Source organism: Nicotiana tomentosiformis, chromosome 2 (assembly GCF_000390325.3).
Source record: "Nicotiana tomentosiformis chromosome 2, ASM39032v3, whole genome shotgun sequence".
Lineage (NCBI taxonomy): Eukaryota > Viridiplantae > Streptophyta > Magnoliopsida > Solanales > Solanaceae > Nicotiana > Nicotiana tomentosiformis.
In genome coordinates, this window is record NC_090813.1 from 46,885,029 (window position 1) to 46,901,694 (window position 16,666).

Below are 16,666 nucleotides of genomic sequence, written 5' to 3' on the forward strand. Positions count from 1 at the left end.
CATGTGGTGGTTCCCGAACCTGACGAAGCCATCACCAACAATGTCGAGGAATTTTTAAGTGTTTACACTTATCCCTTCACGTTGGGCTCCTTGGACCCGATTATTGTTGACTTTTGCAAAATATACGAGGTAACCCTCAGTTAAATTCATCCTTCTTTCTTGAGGTTCGTAATCCTCATCCGCTTCTTTGTAAGAAAGATCGAAGGGTGACCTTTCACGATCGACCACCTTATGCGCTTATACAGTTCCCGACTCTACCGGGGAGGGGGGGGGGAGGACTGATCAAGCTCACCCATCGGGCTAGTAAAGTCATGTTCTCGAGTATCGATAAAGATAGGGATTGAGGTTGGCTAGGCTGTTTCATCCGAGTGAGGATCTCGGACTTGATCCCGGCCGAGCACATGCCATTCCTTGAGAAGTGGAACATGAAACGTAAGTATATAATTTTGCTTCCAAGGTTTTATTTATCGCCCTTTTTTCTTCCTTCTTATTGGTGTTCTGTGATGGTGCAGCTGTTACTCGGATCCTGAATGCAGTTCCTTGACTCAAGGAGTGGGTTGAGGGTATCGTATTGCAAAGGCCTTATTCCGAGCGCTCGTGGCGCGAGCTTTCAAAGGGCTGATGGGAGGCCCGTTCGCACGGTGAGATCTTTTCATAAGTGATATTTGGTTTCCCCTTTGCATGATTAAGTCCTTACTTGCTTTATTTCTTTTTACAGGTTTACCCAAAGATGTCAAAATGAGGCCCCCATCTGGTAGTGACGATTTCCCCACTGAGTCCCCTGCTCCGAAACAGGGTGAAGAGAAGAAGATAAAAAGGGCTTCGAGATCGGAGAAAAAGAAACCAAAGAGGAGGATTATCCGTAAGCCAAAAGAAACCTCCAGCTCCCGAATACTTGATTTAGACTCCCTCTACCGGATCAGGGACGAGTCTGAAGAGGAGGAAATTTTAGTGGCCAGGGATCTATTGGTCCCTGAAGAACGGGCATCAACCGAAAAGGGGACAATAGAGGCCAATCCTTCTTAAACTCAAGAGGTCGACGCATCAGTGAGGGTCAAGAACTCTCAAGACACCGGTCCTGCTCCACCCGGTGTCATCGATATAACGGGATCACCTTCGTTCACAGACTTAATGATCGGTGAAGCTAAAGCGGCAAAGGAGCGTTCAAATGAGGGGGTCCAAGGAGTGAACGATCCCCTCCAAAGCTTTTTTGATGGCGTGGACTCTATTGCCACGGAGGATGTCACTAGCTTGGGTGATTTGGAAGTACCAAGAAGAAGTCCGCCATCGGGGACAGGTGGATCTAGCTCGAGACCGAGAATGGTCAACCGATTCCTTTCCCCGACCGTTGATCCCGGTCGGAAACGGTCGATCATTATCTCTGTTACAGAGGACGCCCGGGTCCTTTTCGCGCATGTTGGGGTAGCTAGTTACCTCCGGTGACTGGTGACTGAAGAAGACTAGTCAAAGATGAATGAGGTGGACTCTCCATGCTTGTTCAACGAAGCACAACATGCATTGAATCGGGTAAGGTGTTATCAAACCTTTTCATTTTTCAGCCTTGGTTACTTTAATGATCTTAATATTTTTCCTTGTATTCACAGGCCTAGGTTCTTCACCACGAGACCTTCCTCCGATATTGAGAAGAGCTGAGTCTTCTTGAGGCCGAAGCCAAAGAACTTACTGAGAAGAGAGATATGTACAAACTTCTTAGTGAGCAATGCGAGGGGAGGTTAAGAGCCTCCAAGCTAAGCTGGAAGTGGCTCGAAAGGAGCATGCCAACTTGTTAGAGCAGGTAAAAATATTTGAGATTAGTGACGAAGAGCTAAGCTCGGTGACTAACGGTCAGAATCCGCAGGTCCAACAAAATATCGATCAAATCAATCAACTGCGAGCAGAGATGGATGCTATCAAGGCCGAGACCGACGAATGGAGGGGCAGGATGGATCATCTGGCCTAAAAAAAAAGGCTGCTCGGGTGCAACTGACTTCGGCCGAGGTCCAACTTCGAGCAGCAAAGGAAAAGGTCGAGGTGCAGGAGAAAAAGGTTGAAGAGCTCCAGTCTCGGCTAAGTTCGGCTACCTATGATCAAAATATTATGGCCAAGGAACTTGAAAAGACCAAGTCAGCGGCCGCGGTGGTTAAAGCCGACACCGACGAGATGGCGGTCAAATATAAGGCCGATGCCGAGGCGGCCCAGGACCGCTTGAAGGGCATTGTTGATTATGAGAAGTGACAATCGCGAAGAGAGGCCCTCGAGAAGATTCATGCTCGGGGTTTCGATCTATTAGCCAAGAACAAAACCGCTAAGGGGATCGAGGCCGAGGCCGAGGCCGAGGCCAAGAAGTTGGCCTACCCCGAATAAGAAGAAGAAGAAGTAGAAGAAGAAGAAGAAGACTCTGAGGGTTCCGATGGACCCGGGGTGGAGAATACCAGGCTATTTAGACGCCTTTGTAAAAAACTCTCTGTTTTGTTTGTTGTATTTTTGTTAAGGCCATTGGCCTTTATAAAGATTGTATATAATATACAAGGCTTGTTTTTCCCTTCGATAGTTTAAGAATTTTGATTTTTTTTGCTTTATTCAATATGTTTTTGTCACGCCCCGAACTCAAGGAGCGCGACCGGCACTCAACTATAGCTGTCCAACGGGACGGGATGGGACGGGACGGGACAGAATTAACGGAACGGGACGGGACGACATTTAGCCGGGACGGTGGCGGGACGAGACGAAACGGGACGGGACAAACGGGACGAAACGGTAGGCCCATCCCGTCCCGCTAACAAACGAGACGAGACGGGACGGGACGGGTTCGCGGGCCTTAAGTGCCATTTCAAAAAAATAATTATTTAAGCATTGAGTTTGGAAACCGCTATTCTTTTGACAATGACTAAGTTTATAAAGTTTGCAACAGCTAGTTTTTTGAGTTATTTAATAAACTTAAAAATTAAACGGAAATTAGGAAACTAAGTAAAGAATTATAAAATATTAAAACAAAAGACTTGTAATGAAATATTCTAATAATTATAAATTTATAATAGAGTTATAATTTATTTAATATAATTTTAAGCCATTAAGTAACTAAGTAAGAGTGTAAGACAATTCATAAAAATAATTCAACGCTTAAAGCCTTTTATTTTATTAATAGAACTTTCAAATCTCACATACAAATATAATTCTTTTGAAGAGCACTTAATCTACGCAGCCACTTTCTAGGAAAGGTTCTGTTTAAACTAGGCCTCTTAGTAGCCAATTACAAATTATCATACTAATATTTGTAAGCTCCTATATAACTTCGTTGTAACTTATCTATAATTTCTTTCGGACATTGTTCTGGAATTGGCAATGTCGATTGATGTTCCATGAGTTCCATACCGTCATAGCTCCCGGTGCTAAGTATCTCATTGTATTCTTCTTCTTTTCTAGTTTCACCACTTGTTGTTTCTATAGATTTATATTTATCAAACATTGATCTAACATAAGAATATATGTTAGCTTGGCAGTGTTCGAGAGATGGTTGTTCATTTTCTTGAATTGCTAAATTCTCATAAATTTTACGAACAAGTCCATTTGCACCTCTTAATTTTAAAGATGGGTTAAGTATAGTAGAAATTAAATAAACTTGGGGAATAGGGAAACATACTTTTTAAATTTTGCAATCATTTCATTAATGGCCGGTGCATAAGTTGGATTAATTTTGCAATCATTTCATTAAGCTAGTTGCTGCAGTTGTGTTAGTATTTAGCAGAAGCATTATCTAAGGTTATAGTTAAAACTTTATCAATGAGTCCATAAAAATCAACAATTTGAAGAACAATAGTTGCAATATATGCTCCACTGTGTTTTGAATCAACAAATTTATAACCAATAATACGTTTTTGTATGTTCCAGTTATGATCAACCCAATGACATCTAACAGTTAAATAATCACAACCATTAGAACTACGACCTATATCAGATGTGATAGACACTTTACAATCTAAGTGAAACAATACACAACGAATATACTGAAAATATTCGATTTAAAATTTAAAAATATCATTTCTAACCGCGGTCTTAGGAAAACCTTGAAAAGCAGGATTACAAGTTTCTTGTATATAATGCACAAAAAAAAATAGGACGCGGGACAGGCAGGACGGGACGGGACGGGACAGGATGAGACGGGATGGGACGGAACAGGCGGGACGGGACGGGACGGGACGGGACAAACAGGACGAAATGGCCATCCCGTCCCATCCCGTGTCCCGTTTAACATGGGCCCATCCCGTTTAGAATTAAGTGGGACGGGACGGGACGGGACGGGACGGTCCATCCCGTTGGACAGCCTTACACTCAACCGAGTAAACCCAGTCGAGCAAGCCTACGTTACATCGACCTCTCATCATTACTAGTGCATGATTTAACATAATATAATTTGATCTTGACTTTTAAATCGAATACATTTGGCTCAGCGACCTACAATCTTTCTCATGATGGGTGCGTAGCCTCATAAATACTGTGAACATAAATACATGAAAAAACTCAAATCTTTAATTACATAACACACAGTGTACATAGAGCATCTATAAGAATAAATACCTAAATATATAAAATAAACTAGACCCAAACACTCACTAGATATGTAGCGGGCTCACCATAAGCTAAGTAGTGAAAAAGATTCCTATCAAAGATCCATATCATCCTATAGAAGTATACCTGCATGTAAGGCTGTCATGAGTACATGTGGAATAGTACTCGTGTGTAAGGTAGTCAAAACAATATATGAAAATACGGTAACTCAAATAAGAGGCGAATAAAGTATATCAAGAAACTACGAAACATCCTATAGAATCAAATTTCAAGTCTTGTTATACTTGCATCATTTTAAACTTCTTTTAGGATCAACTGAGCCATATGAATTATATGTGGAATATATAATATAATGTAGTTGAAACATGTATAAACAAGGACAATGAAAGTGACACCTATTATCTGTGTTAACAATGCATCTTACTAGATCGTCCATATCCCTTTTTTATTTTACACCAATACATTTCATAGACCGCCCTTAGTGTTCACATATCATATTATACTCCTATGCGTCTCATAGACAGTCCATAGTGTTTACATAGTCATACGCAATACACCTATTCAAGGAATTGGAAATACAATATGAATATGATGAATCATGGTAATAATAAAAGGGCTTAGATAGCCGTTAAAGTCAAGCAAATTTACTAAGAGCTTCCAATAACATTTATAGATTTTAAGTCGGGGATCCTCTATAACCACCTTCATACAAAGCGACCTTGCCGCCTCACCCCAACATATGCGGGTAGAGGTGTATCACGATACCACAATCTCCACACAAAGCGGCCATGTCACCTCACCCCATTTATCAAGTTTTCTTCATACCAGAGACTAATTTGCTCTTTGCTAGCAGGTTCCAATAAAGGTTATTCGTGGACCCCTCGTCGATGAAATTCACCAGCAATTTAACTCATGGATATCTCAGGTGTGGTGCATGGTTCCTTGACTAAACTCATTCTTATCCTAGACAGCGTAGAGTTTAAACTCTTGGTTTAAATCCATTTGGTTATCTGTCTGAGCTATGTTTACTACTGCTTTTGGTTTGTACACAGTTCTTTGATCAGCCTTTTTACTGAAGTAAAATGGTATCCTGAAGAAATCCCAATACATGCGTGGCCAGCATTTAAAGACTAGTAATACCTATTCAAGTAATGTATCAATAAATTGCATTATCTGTTTCAGGGAATAAAGTTTAAGGTACAACAAGATAAAGTTCTGGAAGTTCGGTCACCCTATTCGCTTATAAAGTTTATATAAAAAGGTGTTGTAACTTTATCTTCCCAACTAATGCTAATTATTACAATTGAACTCCCTCTAATGTAAAATAATGGACCTTGTCTCTAATTGAACCCCAAAAGGTAGCTCATGAGTCAAAGATTGTCCAAAAGTTATATAAAGAAGCTACAACCTACACTCTCAACCAATGTATGCCTCTATCATATGGAAAGATTGATCTCTTTAAAGATAAAAAATTTGAATTAAGTACAAACTAGGGTGAAACACTGAGATCGGATAGTATCAGATATAAATGACATGGCAGATAACAAAAAGGGACATCTCTGCCCTTTCATGCCATTTCTACATAGCACCAAAATTTTTGTATTAATTCCAGTTTATTGTGTTATAAACTATATGCCTTGGTTTGTATTATGTCTTGTCATCTTGATATGTCAATGTTTCAGGTAATTAGGATTTACAAAGACAAAGAACATGTTGAGTTTGAATTCACTGTAAGTCAACTCCGCCATTTTCCTTGCCTCAGTCTGTTCTTCTCTCGAACTTCAAGTGTGTCATTTCACATTGAAGGGTAGTCTAATACTGTATATCTAATACACCTCTTTAATTGAAGATTGGTCCCATACCGACTGAAGATAGTGTTGGAAAAGAGGTCATTACCAGAATGACAGCAAATATGGCTACTGATAAAGTGTTCTACACTGACTCTAATGGGAGGGACTTTCTTAAAAGAGTAAGTTTGACATTTCATTCCTCTTTAAGTACAGTAAAGCTCTAGAAAACTGAAGGAGACATAAAAACGCTCTTTTCTTGTGTTTTTCAGTAATATAATCTCTTTTTTCTGCGTGCATATATCTTGTCAATACACTTTTTCTCCTTCTATAGTTCACGCTTACTGTCTTTACATCTTGATGTCTGACACTTTCATAGACAAATTTACTTCAGCTTACACTAGAAATACTATAAAATAAAACTCTAATAAATAACTAAATGTATTAAATCCTCATACCTGCTTGGCTATCCATGCAAGGAGTTCTCATAGTTGTATTCCCATCTATTCAATACGGCTGTATCCATGCCAACTCAGGTTGAAGCCATAGTGAGGATGGACCGAGTGAACATGCCTACCTTCAGAATTCAACCAAAAAAGGGAAGCTTTAGTATTCATGTATAGTCATTTAGGCTACTTTTTGGGATCACTAACTTTAACCATTGTAAAGGAGTCCTCCTCCTCAGTTAACTTTTGTGTTAGTCTACTTTTAGTCTATAATAGCATAGCTTTCCTGATAGGCTTTATTATCTGGAAAGTTCATGTGTAAAGGAATGATGTTGTTCATTCCTTAATTAGGATGAAGAGTTTAGGCAAAATGTCCCCCTCTCAAATGTATACTTTTTGGGTAACTAATTTACAGGTAGGGGTACCGCCAAACCCCCCTCCACCTCAAGGAGGCTTTTGAGGAGAAAAAACAAAATTATGAAATTGACAATCCTTTGATGTTGGCTATCTTGCTGACCATGCTTTTCTACCTGTTCTATTTCCTCGATATAAGTGTTGCTTGGAACAATAATGTTCTTAGTCATTTTTATATTGGCAATTTATCAACTAGGAAAATAATTACCAGGATTTCAATCTTACATCTTAAGATTAAAACTGGACTTCATCTCTTATTCAATTGACCTCAAATTTTGTGTTTGTTTGACAGCTAACTTGAGTGATAATTTGTTTGCTTTTCAGGTTAGAGATTACAGAGCTGATTGGGACCTCCAAGTTACTCAACCTGTTGCGGGGAACTATTATCCAGTTAGTTTCCTAACACAAACTTTCTTGAATTGAAATTGCAATTCTTTTATCGAACTCGGTGAAGTCTTATATGAAATGTTGTTGAATATCAATTACGATGGACTTAATTCAACTCAATTTGTGACTAATGTTGGGTTGAGATTGAAAATGATGCATTGTGCTCGAGTCCACAGTATCTGTTTGAAATCATCTGTTGCTTCTATGTTCTTCTTTTGTTCTTTTGTTTGAAAAATTGAATAAGCATCATCTTCAACTGCAATGTAAAACCAGAATGTGCTTAAATAATGATGGAGTTAACAGATATTCCTATTACTATGAAAACAAGGTCTTGGTTTGCTCAATCAGTATATGTAGTTTGTTTTGTTTATAATTTGTGTGTGCCATTCGCTAGTGCGTACGGTAAAATTTTTCCACAAGTGAATGAAATGGTCTAATCAGTTGCATTTTCCTTCAGAATCCAATACAATAGTCTTCTTTTAGTTATCTATATAGCTTGCAGTTTATATATGGTCATAATATAATGTAATTTAAGCTGTGGTTGCACATTTATTGGACTATTGTAAGTTCTCGCATTTTGTCACTTTTTTATCCTAAGAAGTTGTTTAATTATAATTTTCAGGTGAATCTTGGAATGTATATAACAGATAACAAATCAGAATTGTCCGTCTTGGTGGATCGTGCAATAGGTGGAGCCAGCATTAATGATGGAGAAATAGAACTCATGCTACATAGGTTCAATAGCATTTGAAGTTTTTTCTTTTAATTTGTGATAAAGATATTTTGTTTAATATAATTGTTGGCCTTAGAAAGTTAATAGCTTTTACTTGTAACAAGGCGCTTGCTCTACGATGATTCTAGAGGAGTGGGTGAAGCCCTCGATGAGACTGTCTGTGTGAGGACTGCATGTGAGGGACTTACGGTATGTTTATTATGGCATTCCAAAGCAGTAGTAGGCCTCCATATTTTTTTCTGCTTTTTCAGTGAATTTTTTTGAATATGCAAAACGACTCTAAATCAGATGATCTCGGAAACCACGGTTGACTTGGATGCACCTAAACAACTAATTAGGGAATTTGTCCTTCTTAAATATAAAATGTAGCAACCTCTGGCTTGAATTCTTCTTTTTAACTGCTCTCTTGTCGTATCACCTGGCCAGGTTCGAGGGAATTACTATCTGGGCATTCATAAAAACGGTAATGGTTCACGCTGGCGCAGAACAACTGGCCAAGAAATTTATTCACCTCTTGTTTTAGCTTTTGGACATGAGGTAATTTCAACATATTATGAAGAGGACCAAATACTGCAGACTTCTTGAAATTAAATGATCAACATTACTGCTTGATGTCTGAAAATTGTACGACTTGATCTTGCAGAATCAGGAAGAATGGAGAGCTTCTCATTTAACCAAAGCCACCATCATGAATCCCAATTATAGTCTACCTCCTAATGTTGCATTGATTACTCTCCAGGTTGTTAAATGGATCTAGCAGTGATTAGAGTGATTTCTTTCCATCGATGAATTAATGAAGTCATTTATATATTTTTTTCTCTCTCTAGGAGTTGGATAATGGAGGTGTACTTCTCCGTTTGGCTCATCTATACGAGGTAAAAATAAACTAAGTTATTTTTCTTGAATAGACATGAGCATAAAAATTGTGGATGAATTCGAAGTTGATGAAAGTCTTATCTCATTTCCTTGTTTCAGTTGTACTTTGACAAAGAAACAGCAACTTTACTTCTGAAAAAACATGAACTGCTTGCATTTATTTGAATTCTGAAACAGAAAATGTAAAATTAAGAGTGTGACACATGACATCATTATAGGTTGGACCTCTATGCTTGTCCCTTGCTAACTGATATCACTACTTACCCTTTTGGTTTATATGTGTTGTGGATGTGGATAGGCTGGTGAAGACGCTGATTATTCGACAATAACCAAAGTTCAACTGAAGGATATGTTTGCTGGAAAAACGGTAAAACAATTTTAAAATCTTACTGATATTGGGAGCTTCTCTCTGTGTGTGTTGATTAACTTATGAATATTAAGAGATATTAACCTGGACAGTCTGCTCATCTTGTTAGAGGGTATGAAATGATTGACACATCTTTTGCGCGGTATTCAGATAAAGGCAATCAAGGAAACAAGCTTATCGGCGAATCAAGGCAAGAATGAGATGAAGAAGATGAGTTGGAATGTCTAGTGAGTCTGCACCAATTAGAGGGGGTCCAGTAGGCATGTCTAGTCTCGCAGTCGAGCTTGGTCCAATGGAAATACGGACTTTCGTTGTTATATTTTGAATAGAAATTTGCTTATTTTCTACCCAACAAGTTAAAAAGAACTGCTCCATGGAGCTACTAATAGTTCTTTTTAGTCAAATTTATTCATAATAATAAATTTGATGTCTGCCAAACAAAGCAAATGCATAGTCAGAAAGAAAATATTTTTCACCTCCCGCTACTTATTGTACCACTCTGCCAATAAAGATTATCAAATGAATCATATCCTTGGACCTTGATTTCCTCTATATCAATTCTACAACGTTCTCTTCTGTCAATTAACTCTTTATAGATTTATTTTCCAAAAAGAAATACTCAATTCTTTGTCCAAAACATAAAATGAGTGCTAAGAACAGAAGGAATATTTTTTTATTTTTTTGCTGAATAAGAATTTTTTATTTATTTACTCTATGACGATGGGATGCCAATGGAGGGATAAGAAAAGAAAACATTACTCCCTTTGTCCCATTTTTATATGATATTGCTACTATTATGGATTTAAACAATTTTCTTTGATAATAATTTTTCAAATATATTTTGTCTAAAAAAAATATGATTTATAATTTATTAAAATTTTAGCTTCTAACGAAATTAGAAAAAGAAAAAAAAAAGAACATCTAAATGGACTTGCGTGGGAAATCCGACAGTTATAGCAGTTAACAAATATGCCACGTGTCTCTTCATGTTTGCCTGCTATTCCTCCAAAACATCCATCTTCTCCTTCTTCTTCTTCTTTCCTCCATCCTCAACATATTTTTCTCAGCTCTTCAATGACTTCTCAGAACCCTAATCTACAGAAAGCCCCATTGTATCCACAGATCATTCATAATGATCCAAATCTCCAATCAACTTCTTCTCGTCCCAATCTTTATCCAACCATAGACGAAAAGGACCTCGTCGAAAAACTCATCCCCGACGATTATCAAACTACTCCTTCTGCTCCATCTGCCCCTCCTGAGTCCCTCGAAGAAACACTTCTCGTTATCCCTGGTGTCCTCATCCATTTGATCGATAAGCATTACTCTGTTGAGCTAGCCACCGGAGATTTATCTCTGATTGGTCTGCTGCAAGATAAAAATACTGTTGCTATCCTTGTTCGTGTGGCTGACGAGATCCAATGGCCATTAACAAAGGACTTGGCCGCGGTGAAATTGGATGATTCGCATTACTTTTTCTCGTTTCAAGCTATGAAAGAGGATGGTTCGGATTCCAGTGATGACGAGAAAGAAAAGGGTAAAAAAGAAAAAGATAAGGGCAAGAAAGAGAAAGATAAGGAAACGGTGAATGAATCGTTGAATTATGGATTGACGATTGCTTCCAAGGGTCAGGAGGCATTGTTAAAAGAGCTGGATGCTATTTTGAAAAGTTACAGCACCTTTTCTGTTCAGAAGGTGGAGGAAAAGGCGGCCTTGGCTATTGGAGGAACAGTGGCAAGGGAGTTGTCTCCAGCTGACTTGAAGTCGGAGAAGAAGAAGGAAGTGTTGGAAGAACATTGCACTCAATACTGGACCACGTTGGCACCCAATGTGGAGGAATACAGTGGATCAGCTGCAAAGTTAGTTGCTGCAGGATCAGGGCAGCTGATCAAGGGGATTTTGTGGTGCGGAGATGTGTCAATAGAACGATTGAAGCGAGGAAATGAGGTTTTAAAGCAGAGGATGACTTCAGGGACTAAGGCCGAGATTAGGCCTGAGACGTTGAGGAGGATCAAAAGGTATGGTGGCCTTATAATATTTAATGGTCATCTGCTTACACTATGTTGACTGTTAGATTAATATCTTTGCTTTGCTGTTATTGTTATTAATTTTGATTAGCATTCTAGTGGGTTCTTAATTTTTTGCCAGGTAATTGAAATTTATACCAAGGCTCCCTCTTGAGTTCTAGTGATGGATAAAGCAGCCAAAATACCAAGAAAAATCTTTTATTTTGTTTAACCACATTGAAAAAATAGGTGTAGTTTTTTATTGTGTTTCGCACTAGCCACACTATTTATTGCATTGCAGAAGGTCTTCTATATTCTTTTGTAACGATTTAGCTTACCTTTTCTTCCTAGGAAGTTTCAACTTTTTCTTCTTTGGTTTCTACTTTATTTTCTTTTCACATGTATCAATTGAGTTGGGATTTTGAAGGAGTAGAATCAGAGGCGGATCTAGGATATGTAGAATATGAATGCACCATGAAAAAAAGGATCAGAAAAAAGTGTAAAGTGAGAATTGATCCTTGTTTCTTGGAGTAAATAATTAAGTATTGAACCAAGTACACCATTCAAACTTTATGGAGTATGGGTGCAAATACATAATATTGGACGAATTTTAGAAAATATACACATAAAATATCTAGTTTGGCGAAGGCACCATGGGTTCACGTGCCCCATAATTGAGGCTATAGATCCGTCCCTGAGTAGAATAGCAAAGTTGGATATTACTTAGGCACTTTTACTTTGTCAAACTGATACCGGGTGATCGCCATGATTCTTTTACTTATTATCATTTGAGTTAGGCATCGAACAAAAATAAGAGGATGAATAGTTGTATGTTACTGAATGAAAAAAAGAATACTACTATGACAAATGCTTGCAGTGTCTCATTTTTAGAGAGATTGCAGATTATCTCTACTGAACTGTCTGACCAAAAAAAAAAGTCTCTTTGACAGATTTGACTAAAAAGTGTATTGATACTATTTTTTCAGTTTGAAATGTTAATGGATCTTTCTTTGTGGTTTCATTGAATAGCTTCAACAATTGAGATAATCTTTCTATTTCGGTACATAAAGCTTATAATTCAGTAAGCCAGTAAATTGGCACTGTTTTATGAGGAGCTGCCACTTTCAGATGCTAGTTAGAATTTATGGTACAAGATAAATTAAATCCCTCAATACCTAGACTTCTATATTGTTTCCCCACATGGAAAATAGGAAGTATGTCAAACAAGGCTTCTATGTTTGAGCTAGCTGTTGCTGATGTACATGTACATTCAATAAGATTATCAGGGATACTCATATGCCTAGCTGTAAATTATTTAGGCGAAGAAAAAACGTTTTACTCACGTTGGGGTGTGTTTTTCAGGGTTAAGAGAGTAACTAAGATGACTGAGAAAGTGGCAATTGGAGTCCTTTCTGGAGTTCTCCAGGTTTCAGGATTCTTCACTAGTTCAGTTGCAAATTCCATAGTTGGAAAAAAGTTCTTCCGCATGATGCCAGGGGAGATGGTCCTTGCTACTCTGGATGGATTTTGTAAGTCAAAAGTCTTCCATTTTTCTTGACCGAGTTTGATTGTATGTCCATATACCATTTGCTTTTCAGCGATTTTTACTTATTTTATTTTTAATATAGCTTCAGAACAAAAGGAATTAAATTTATAGCTTAACTGTGTCGCATAGTCCCTGTACTATCACATTCACAGGCACTTATATGTATCAGATAAGACATTTTTAGAGAATGTAAAAATTGAAGACATGTCTGCCAAGAAAGATATAAATGGTTACATCCTTTTCCATATTTACGGCTTGCTCTATGGCGCCAATCCCTCTGTTATCCTCTAGTTTTGCTTCATTTGTGACTCCCTCTTTGCTTGGACATCCTTCAAACAAAAAGCACTTTGTCACTATTGAATAAGAACATCAAATTATCACAATTGAAGTGTCAAATAGTGATTAGCTTCAGATTATCACAAGTGACATGCAATATCAGCTAGGACAAACACGTTTTACTTCTACAACAACAACTCCTCCTAAATCACAAACTATTACTAGTTGGCTATTTGCTTCTTCTAGTTGTGTGGTTAGTCCTGCGTTGTACATTGGATATCTGACCATTTTGTCTCTCACTTAGAGTTTGATAGTTTGGTTATTACAGATAATATTATATGTGGCTAAATTTCTGGAGTCTAAGAGAGAAGGTAGAGAAGAAATCCCAGGTTGTGTGCCTGATTGTGTATGCAGATTTTCTGGTCGATAATGATGTTTCAATTAAGAGAAGAGAATCTAACCAAAAGAAACAAACAGGAGATTGAAGGAAAAGCAAAGAACCTAATTTTTATTTTTGATTTCTTAAGTAAAGAATAGGAAATTTTTTGCATCTCTTGACATCACTACAAGTAATCATTTTATTCACACTGCCAATGTTAGCTCTGTATGCTTCTAGATTTTAGTTGCTAGGACCATCCATGATGGGGTTGTATCCAATGTTAAAAGGAGGAGACTATGCTGTTTAAATTATTACTATAAGTTAACATTTAAGTTCTTTTACTGTATTGATGAACTCATCTTGTTGAAATACTTCTGCATTAAAAGTTGATTTCTCAAATTCTCATGCACATAACTGTCAAATAACAACTTTAACTTTGAGAATTTGTTTACATATTTTGAGTTTAACTATAGCAAATTGCAGTCAGTTTGTTGTCTACATATGTATAATATTTTTTTTTGAGAGGAGCCTAACTTGCCTTTGTTATAGGCAGAATATGCGACGCTGTTGAAGTAGCTGGAAAGAATGTGATGTCAACATCGTCCACTGTGACGACTGAGCTTGTTTCGCACAGGTAAAGCTCAACTATTCTAGATGTACTGAAGAAAACTGGAAAAAAATGTACAACATAGGAGACTTTAAGGAAAAGCAAAATGTTTCCTCTCCTTAACTTTGGTGACACTTATGTTTCAGTATGCGATGACTTCTCCTGGCTATATGCCTTTTTTTCTAAGTCTAGTCTTACCATTTGAATATATTGGAACTTGTTTTGTCATGAGTTATCAACAGACTCAACTAATTGAAATCACACTATGTAACTATAAGATAAATATATCTGCTTAGAACTTTTGGGTTACTGAAATCACACTATGTCATAAGTGAATGGGTTTTGTAGGTATGGAGAAGAGGCAGCAAAAGTAGCAACCGAAGGGCTTGATGCGGCAGGGCATGTTGTTGGGACTGCCTGGACTGTGTTTAAGATCAGAAAGGCTCTTAACCCCAAAAGTTCCTTTAATCGCGCCACCCAACTTAAGTCTAGTGCTAAAGCTGCTACTGTTAAGAAGGCCAAGAGCTCAAAGTACTAATCTTGTTTGTTCTTTCACTGGTAGAGCTGTCAATCGAGGCCCTCTTTTTAGATTTTTCCAATGCTATATATGTTATGTTATGTTATTAAGGATAAGGATTATAGTCTTTGTTGTAGGTACAATTTTCCACATCAATCCACCTCCATTTGTACTTTTCACCCTCTAGCATTAGTGTATTTATTTTTGGAAGAGGGAATAGACACCAGCAAACAATTCATGTTCTGATAGTAGCTTTAATCATTGAGTAAACACACATGTGATATGTAATTTATTGTATATTTAGTTGCAATCATGCATGTAATGTTATTCTCCCTGCTGCGCATTTTATTACTACTACTGTTTTTCAGATTTATTACTTGTGAGAATATTGTTATGAAAGCAGGATACATTCATATCATTAAACTGGAAAATAAATATAGACAGTAAATACTGGTAGGTAAGATAGGTACATACGATGGTAACAGAACGAGGGCGATAGGGCAGAGGGTACATTTTTGGTGATAGTTGTGAATAATAAGACTTAACGACTACTGTTTACCCTCAAAATCGGATAACAATTAAATTTATATGTGGTTTTAAGGATATGTGGACTTACTTGACACAAAATGATAAATTAGATTGCAATTGAAATAAATAATGATAAAGTAAATGCAAACCACACGAATTGAACGATCTTAGCCTTGGAAAGTTAATCACCCTCGAATAAGATACGCTCCAATTGGTGCCAGGATACAGAAAAAATAAGAGCTTTAAAATAATAATAATATATAGCGTTGGAGTGCGTGTTACAATGTGTTCAATGATCCCCTTTATACATTAGAGGAGTCCTATTTTAGGTATAATTCTATAAAAGGTAAAAATCTCTTGATTTGATGATTGTCAGTGCCGTATTGATACGTGTCGAGATTCCCTCCGTAATATCCGACCGGTCATGGATATTTCGGTCTTCTGTTGGTTATGCTAACAACGTTTTTTCGAGCTCGATTGGGGCTAAGTTCGACTCTGGGATTATAGACTCAATGTTCTCGAAGGCAAGCGTTATGACCCCAGGTTCTAGCTCGGTGAGACTCGGGATCAATCTTCAGTCTTTGGTTGTCATGTTCCTAACCTATCATGTCGTAGGTGAGCTCGATTTCGACCATACACAGATAGTACCCTCATTTTTTGGAGAGTAGATGACGAGAAATGACATGAACTTCAGATTCTTTCTTCGATATCACACGACAGAAACGAAAAAACCGTTGAAATGTCTCGTTAGTCAAGTTTTAATGGCATTAAACGCTTGTCAGTTGCTGGTCGGCCACTCCTAGATGTGAACCGTCGCTGAGAAACTATAAATACCTCCTCATTTGTTCATTCAAACTTTACATTCAAACCTTCTGCCCTCGTTCCTAAGAAATTTCAATACTTCCAAGTACATATATTCTGGTTACTTTGAGATCTTTTATAAGAACTTTCATTCGACTTTTTCTCAAACCACCGAGTGTACTCTTTTAACTTCCTCTTTTTCCTTCTTTCTTTTCTATAAAGAAATGGCGAAAACTTCCAAAACTGTTCACCAAAAGAAACTCCTTCTACCTCGCGATCGGCTACCGAAGAGACCACTTCATGTACTGTTGTCGAGGATCTAGCACCGGAACCTCCTATAAAAATGTTCATCCCAGGGGGATGCCCGGTCAATGCTGACTTTAAAGTCGAAAAGCCTTCCTCCGTACTAGGTCGGTGTGAGGAGGTCTCG

At 37.7% G+C, this 16,666-nt stretch overlaps 2 protein-coding genes across 5 annotated transcripts; both read left to right on the forward strand.

The window, feature by feature from the left end:
• The first annotated feature begins 5,401 nt into the window (after positions 1 to 5,401).
• On the forward strand, positions 5,402 to 10,113 carry LOC104103643 (alpha-mannosidase). Of its 2 annotated transcripts, XM_070195270.1 has the most exons (11): positions 5,402 to 5,491; positions 6,249 to 6,296; positions 6,416 to 6,535; positions 7,538 to 7,603; positions 8,223 to 8,335; positions 8,438 to 8,522; positions 8,760 to 8,870; positions 8,977 to 9,072; positions 9,161 to 9,208; positions 9,508 to 9,576; positions 9,727 to 10,113. In XM_070195270.1, the coding sequence occupies exons 3-11, from the start codon at positions 6,467 to 6,469 to the stop codon at positions 9,802 to 9,804; spliced, it is 735 nt and encodes a 244-aa protein (XP_070051371.1). In that variant the 5' UTR covers positions 5,402 to 5,491; positions 6,249 to 6,296; positions 6,416 to 6,466; the 3' UTR covers positions 9,805 to 10,113. The 2 variants fall into 2 exon arrangements, with proteins under 2 accessions (XP_070051371.1, XP_070051372.1); XM_070195271.1 differs by lacking the exon at positions 9,508 to 9,576.
• A 428-nt stretch (positions 10,114 to 10,541) lies between these two features.
• Positions 10,542 to 15,234, forward strand: LOC104120020 (protein EARLY-RESPONSIVE TO DEHYDRATION 7, chloroplastic-like). Of its 3 annotated transcripts, none has more exons than XR_011413854.1 (4): positions 10,542 to 11,594; positions 12,945 to 13,111; positions 14,337 to 14,417; positions 14,739 to 14,772. XR_011413854.1 is itself a non-coding variant. In XM_009631667.4 (4 exons), the coding sequence occupies exons 1-4, from the start codon at positions 10,546 to 10,548 to the stop codon at positions 14,926 to 14,928; spliced, it is 1,491 nt and encodes a 496-aa protein (XP_009629962.2). In that variant the 5' UTR covers positions 10,542 to 10,545; the 3' UTR covers positions 14,929 to 15,234. The 3 variants fall into 3 exon arrangements, 2 of the variants coding, with proteins under 2 accessions (XP_009629962.2, XP_070051373.1); XM_009631667.4 differs by having other exon boundaries at positions 14,333 to 14,417; positions 14,739 to 15,234; XM_070195272.1 differs by lacking the exons at positions 14,337 to 14,417; positions 14,739 to 14,772 and adding an exon at positions 13,733 to 14,091.
• Positions 15,235 to 16,666: the final 1,432 nt, after the last annotated feature.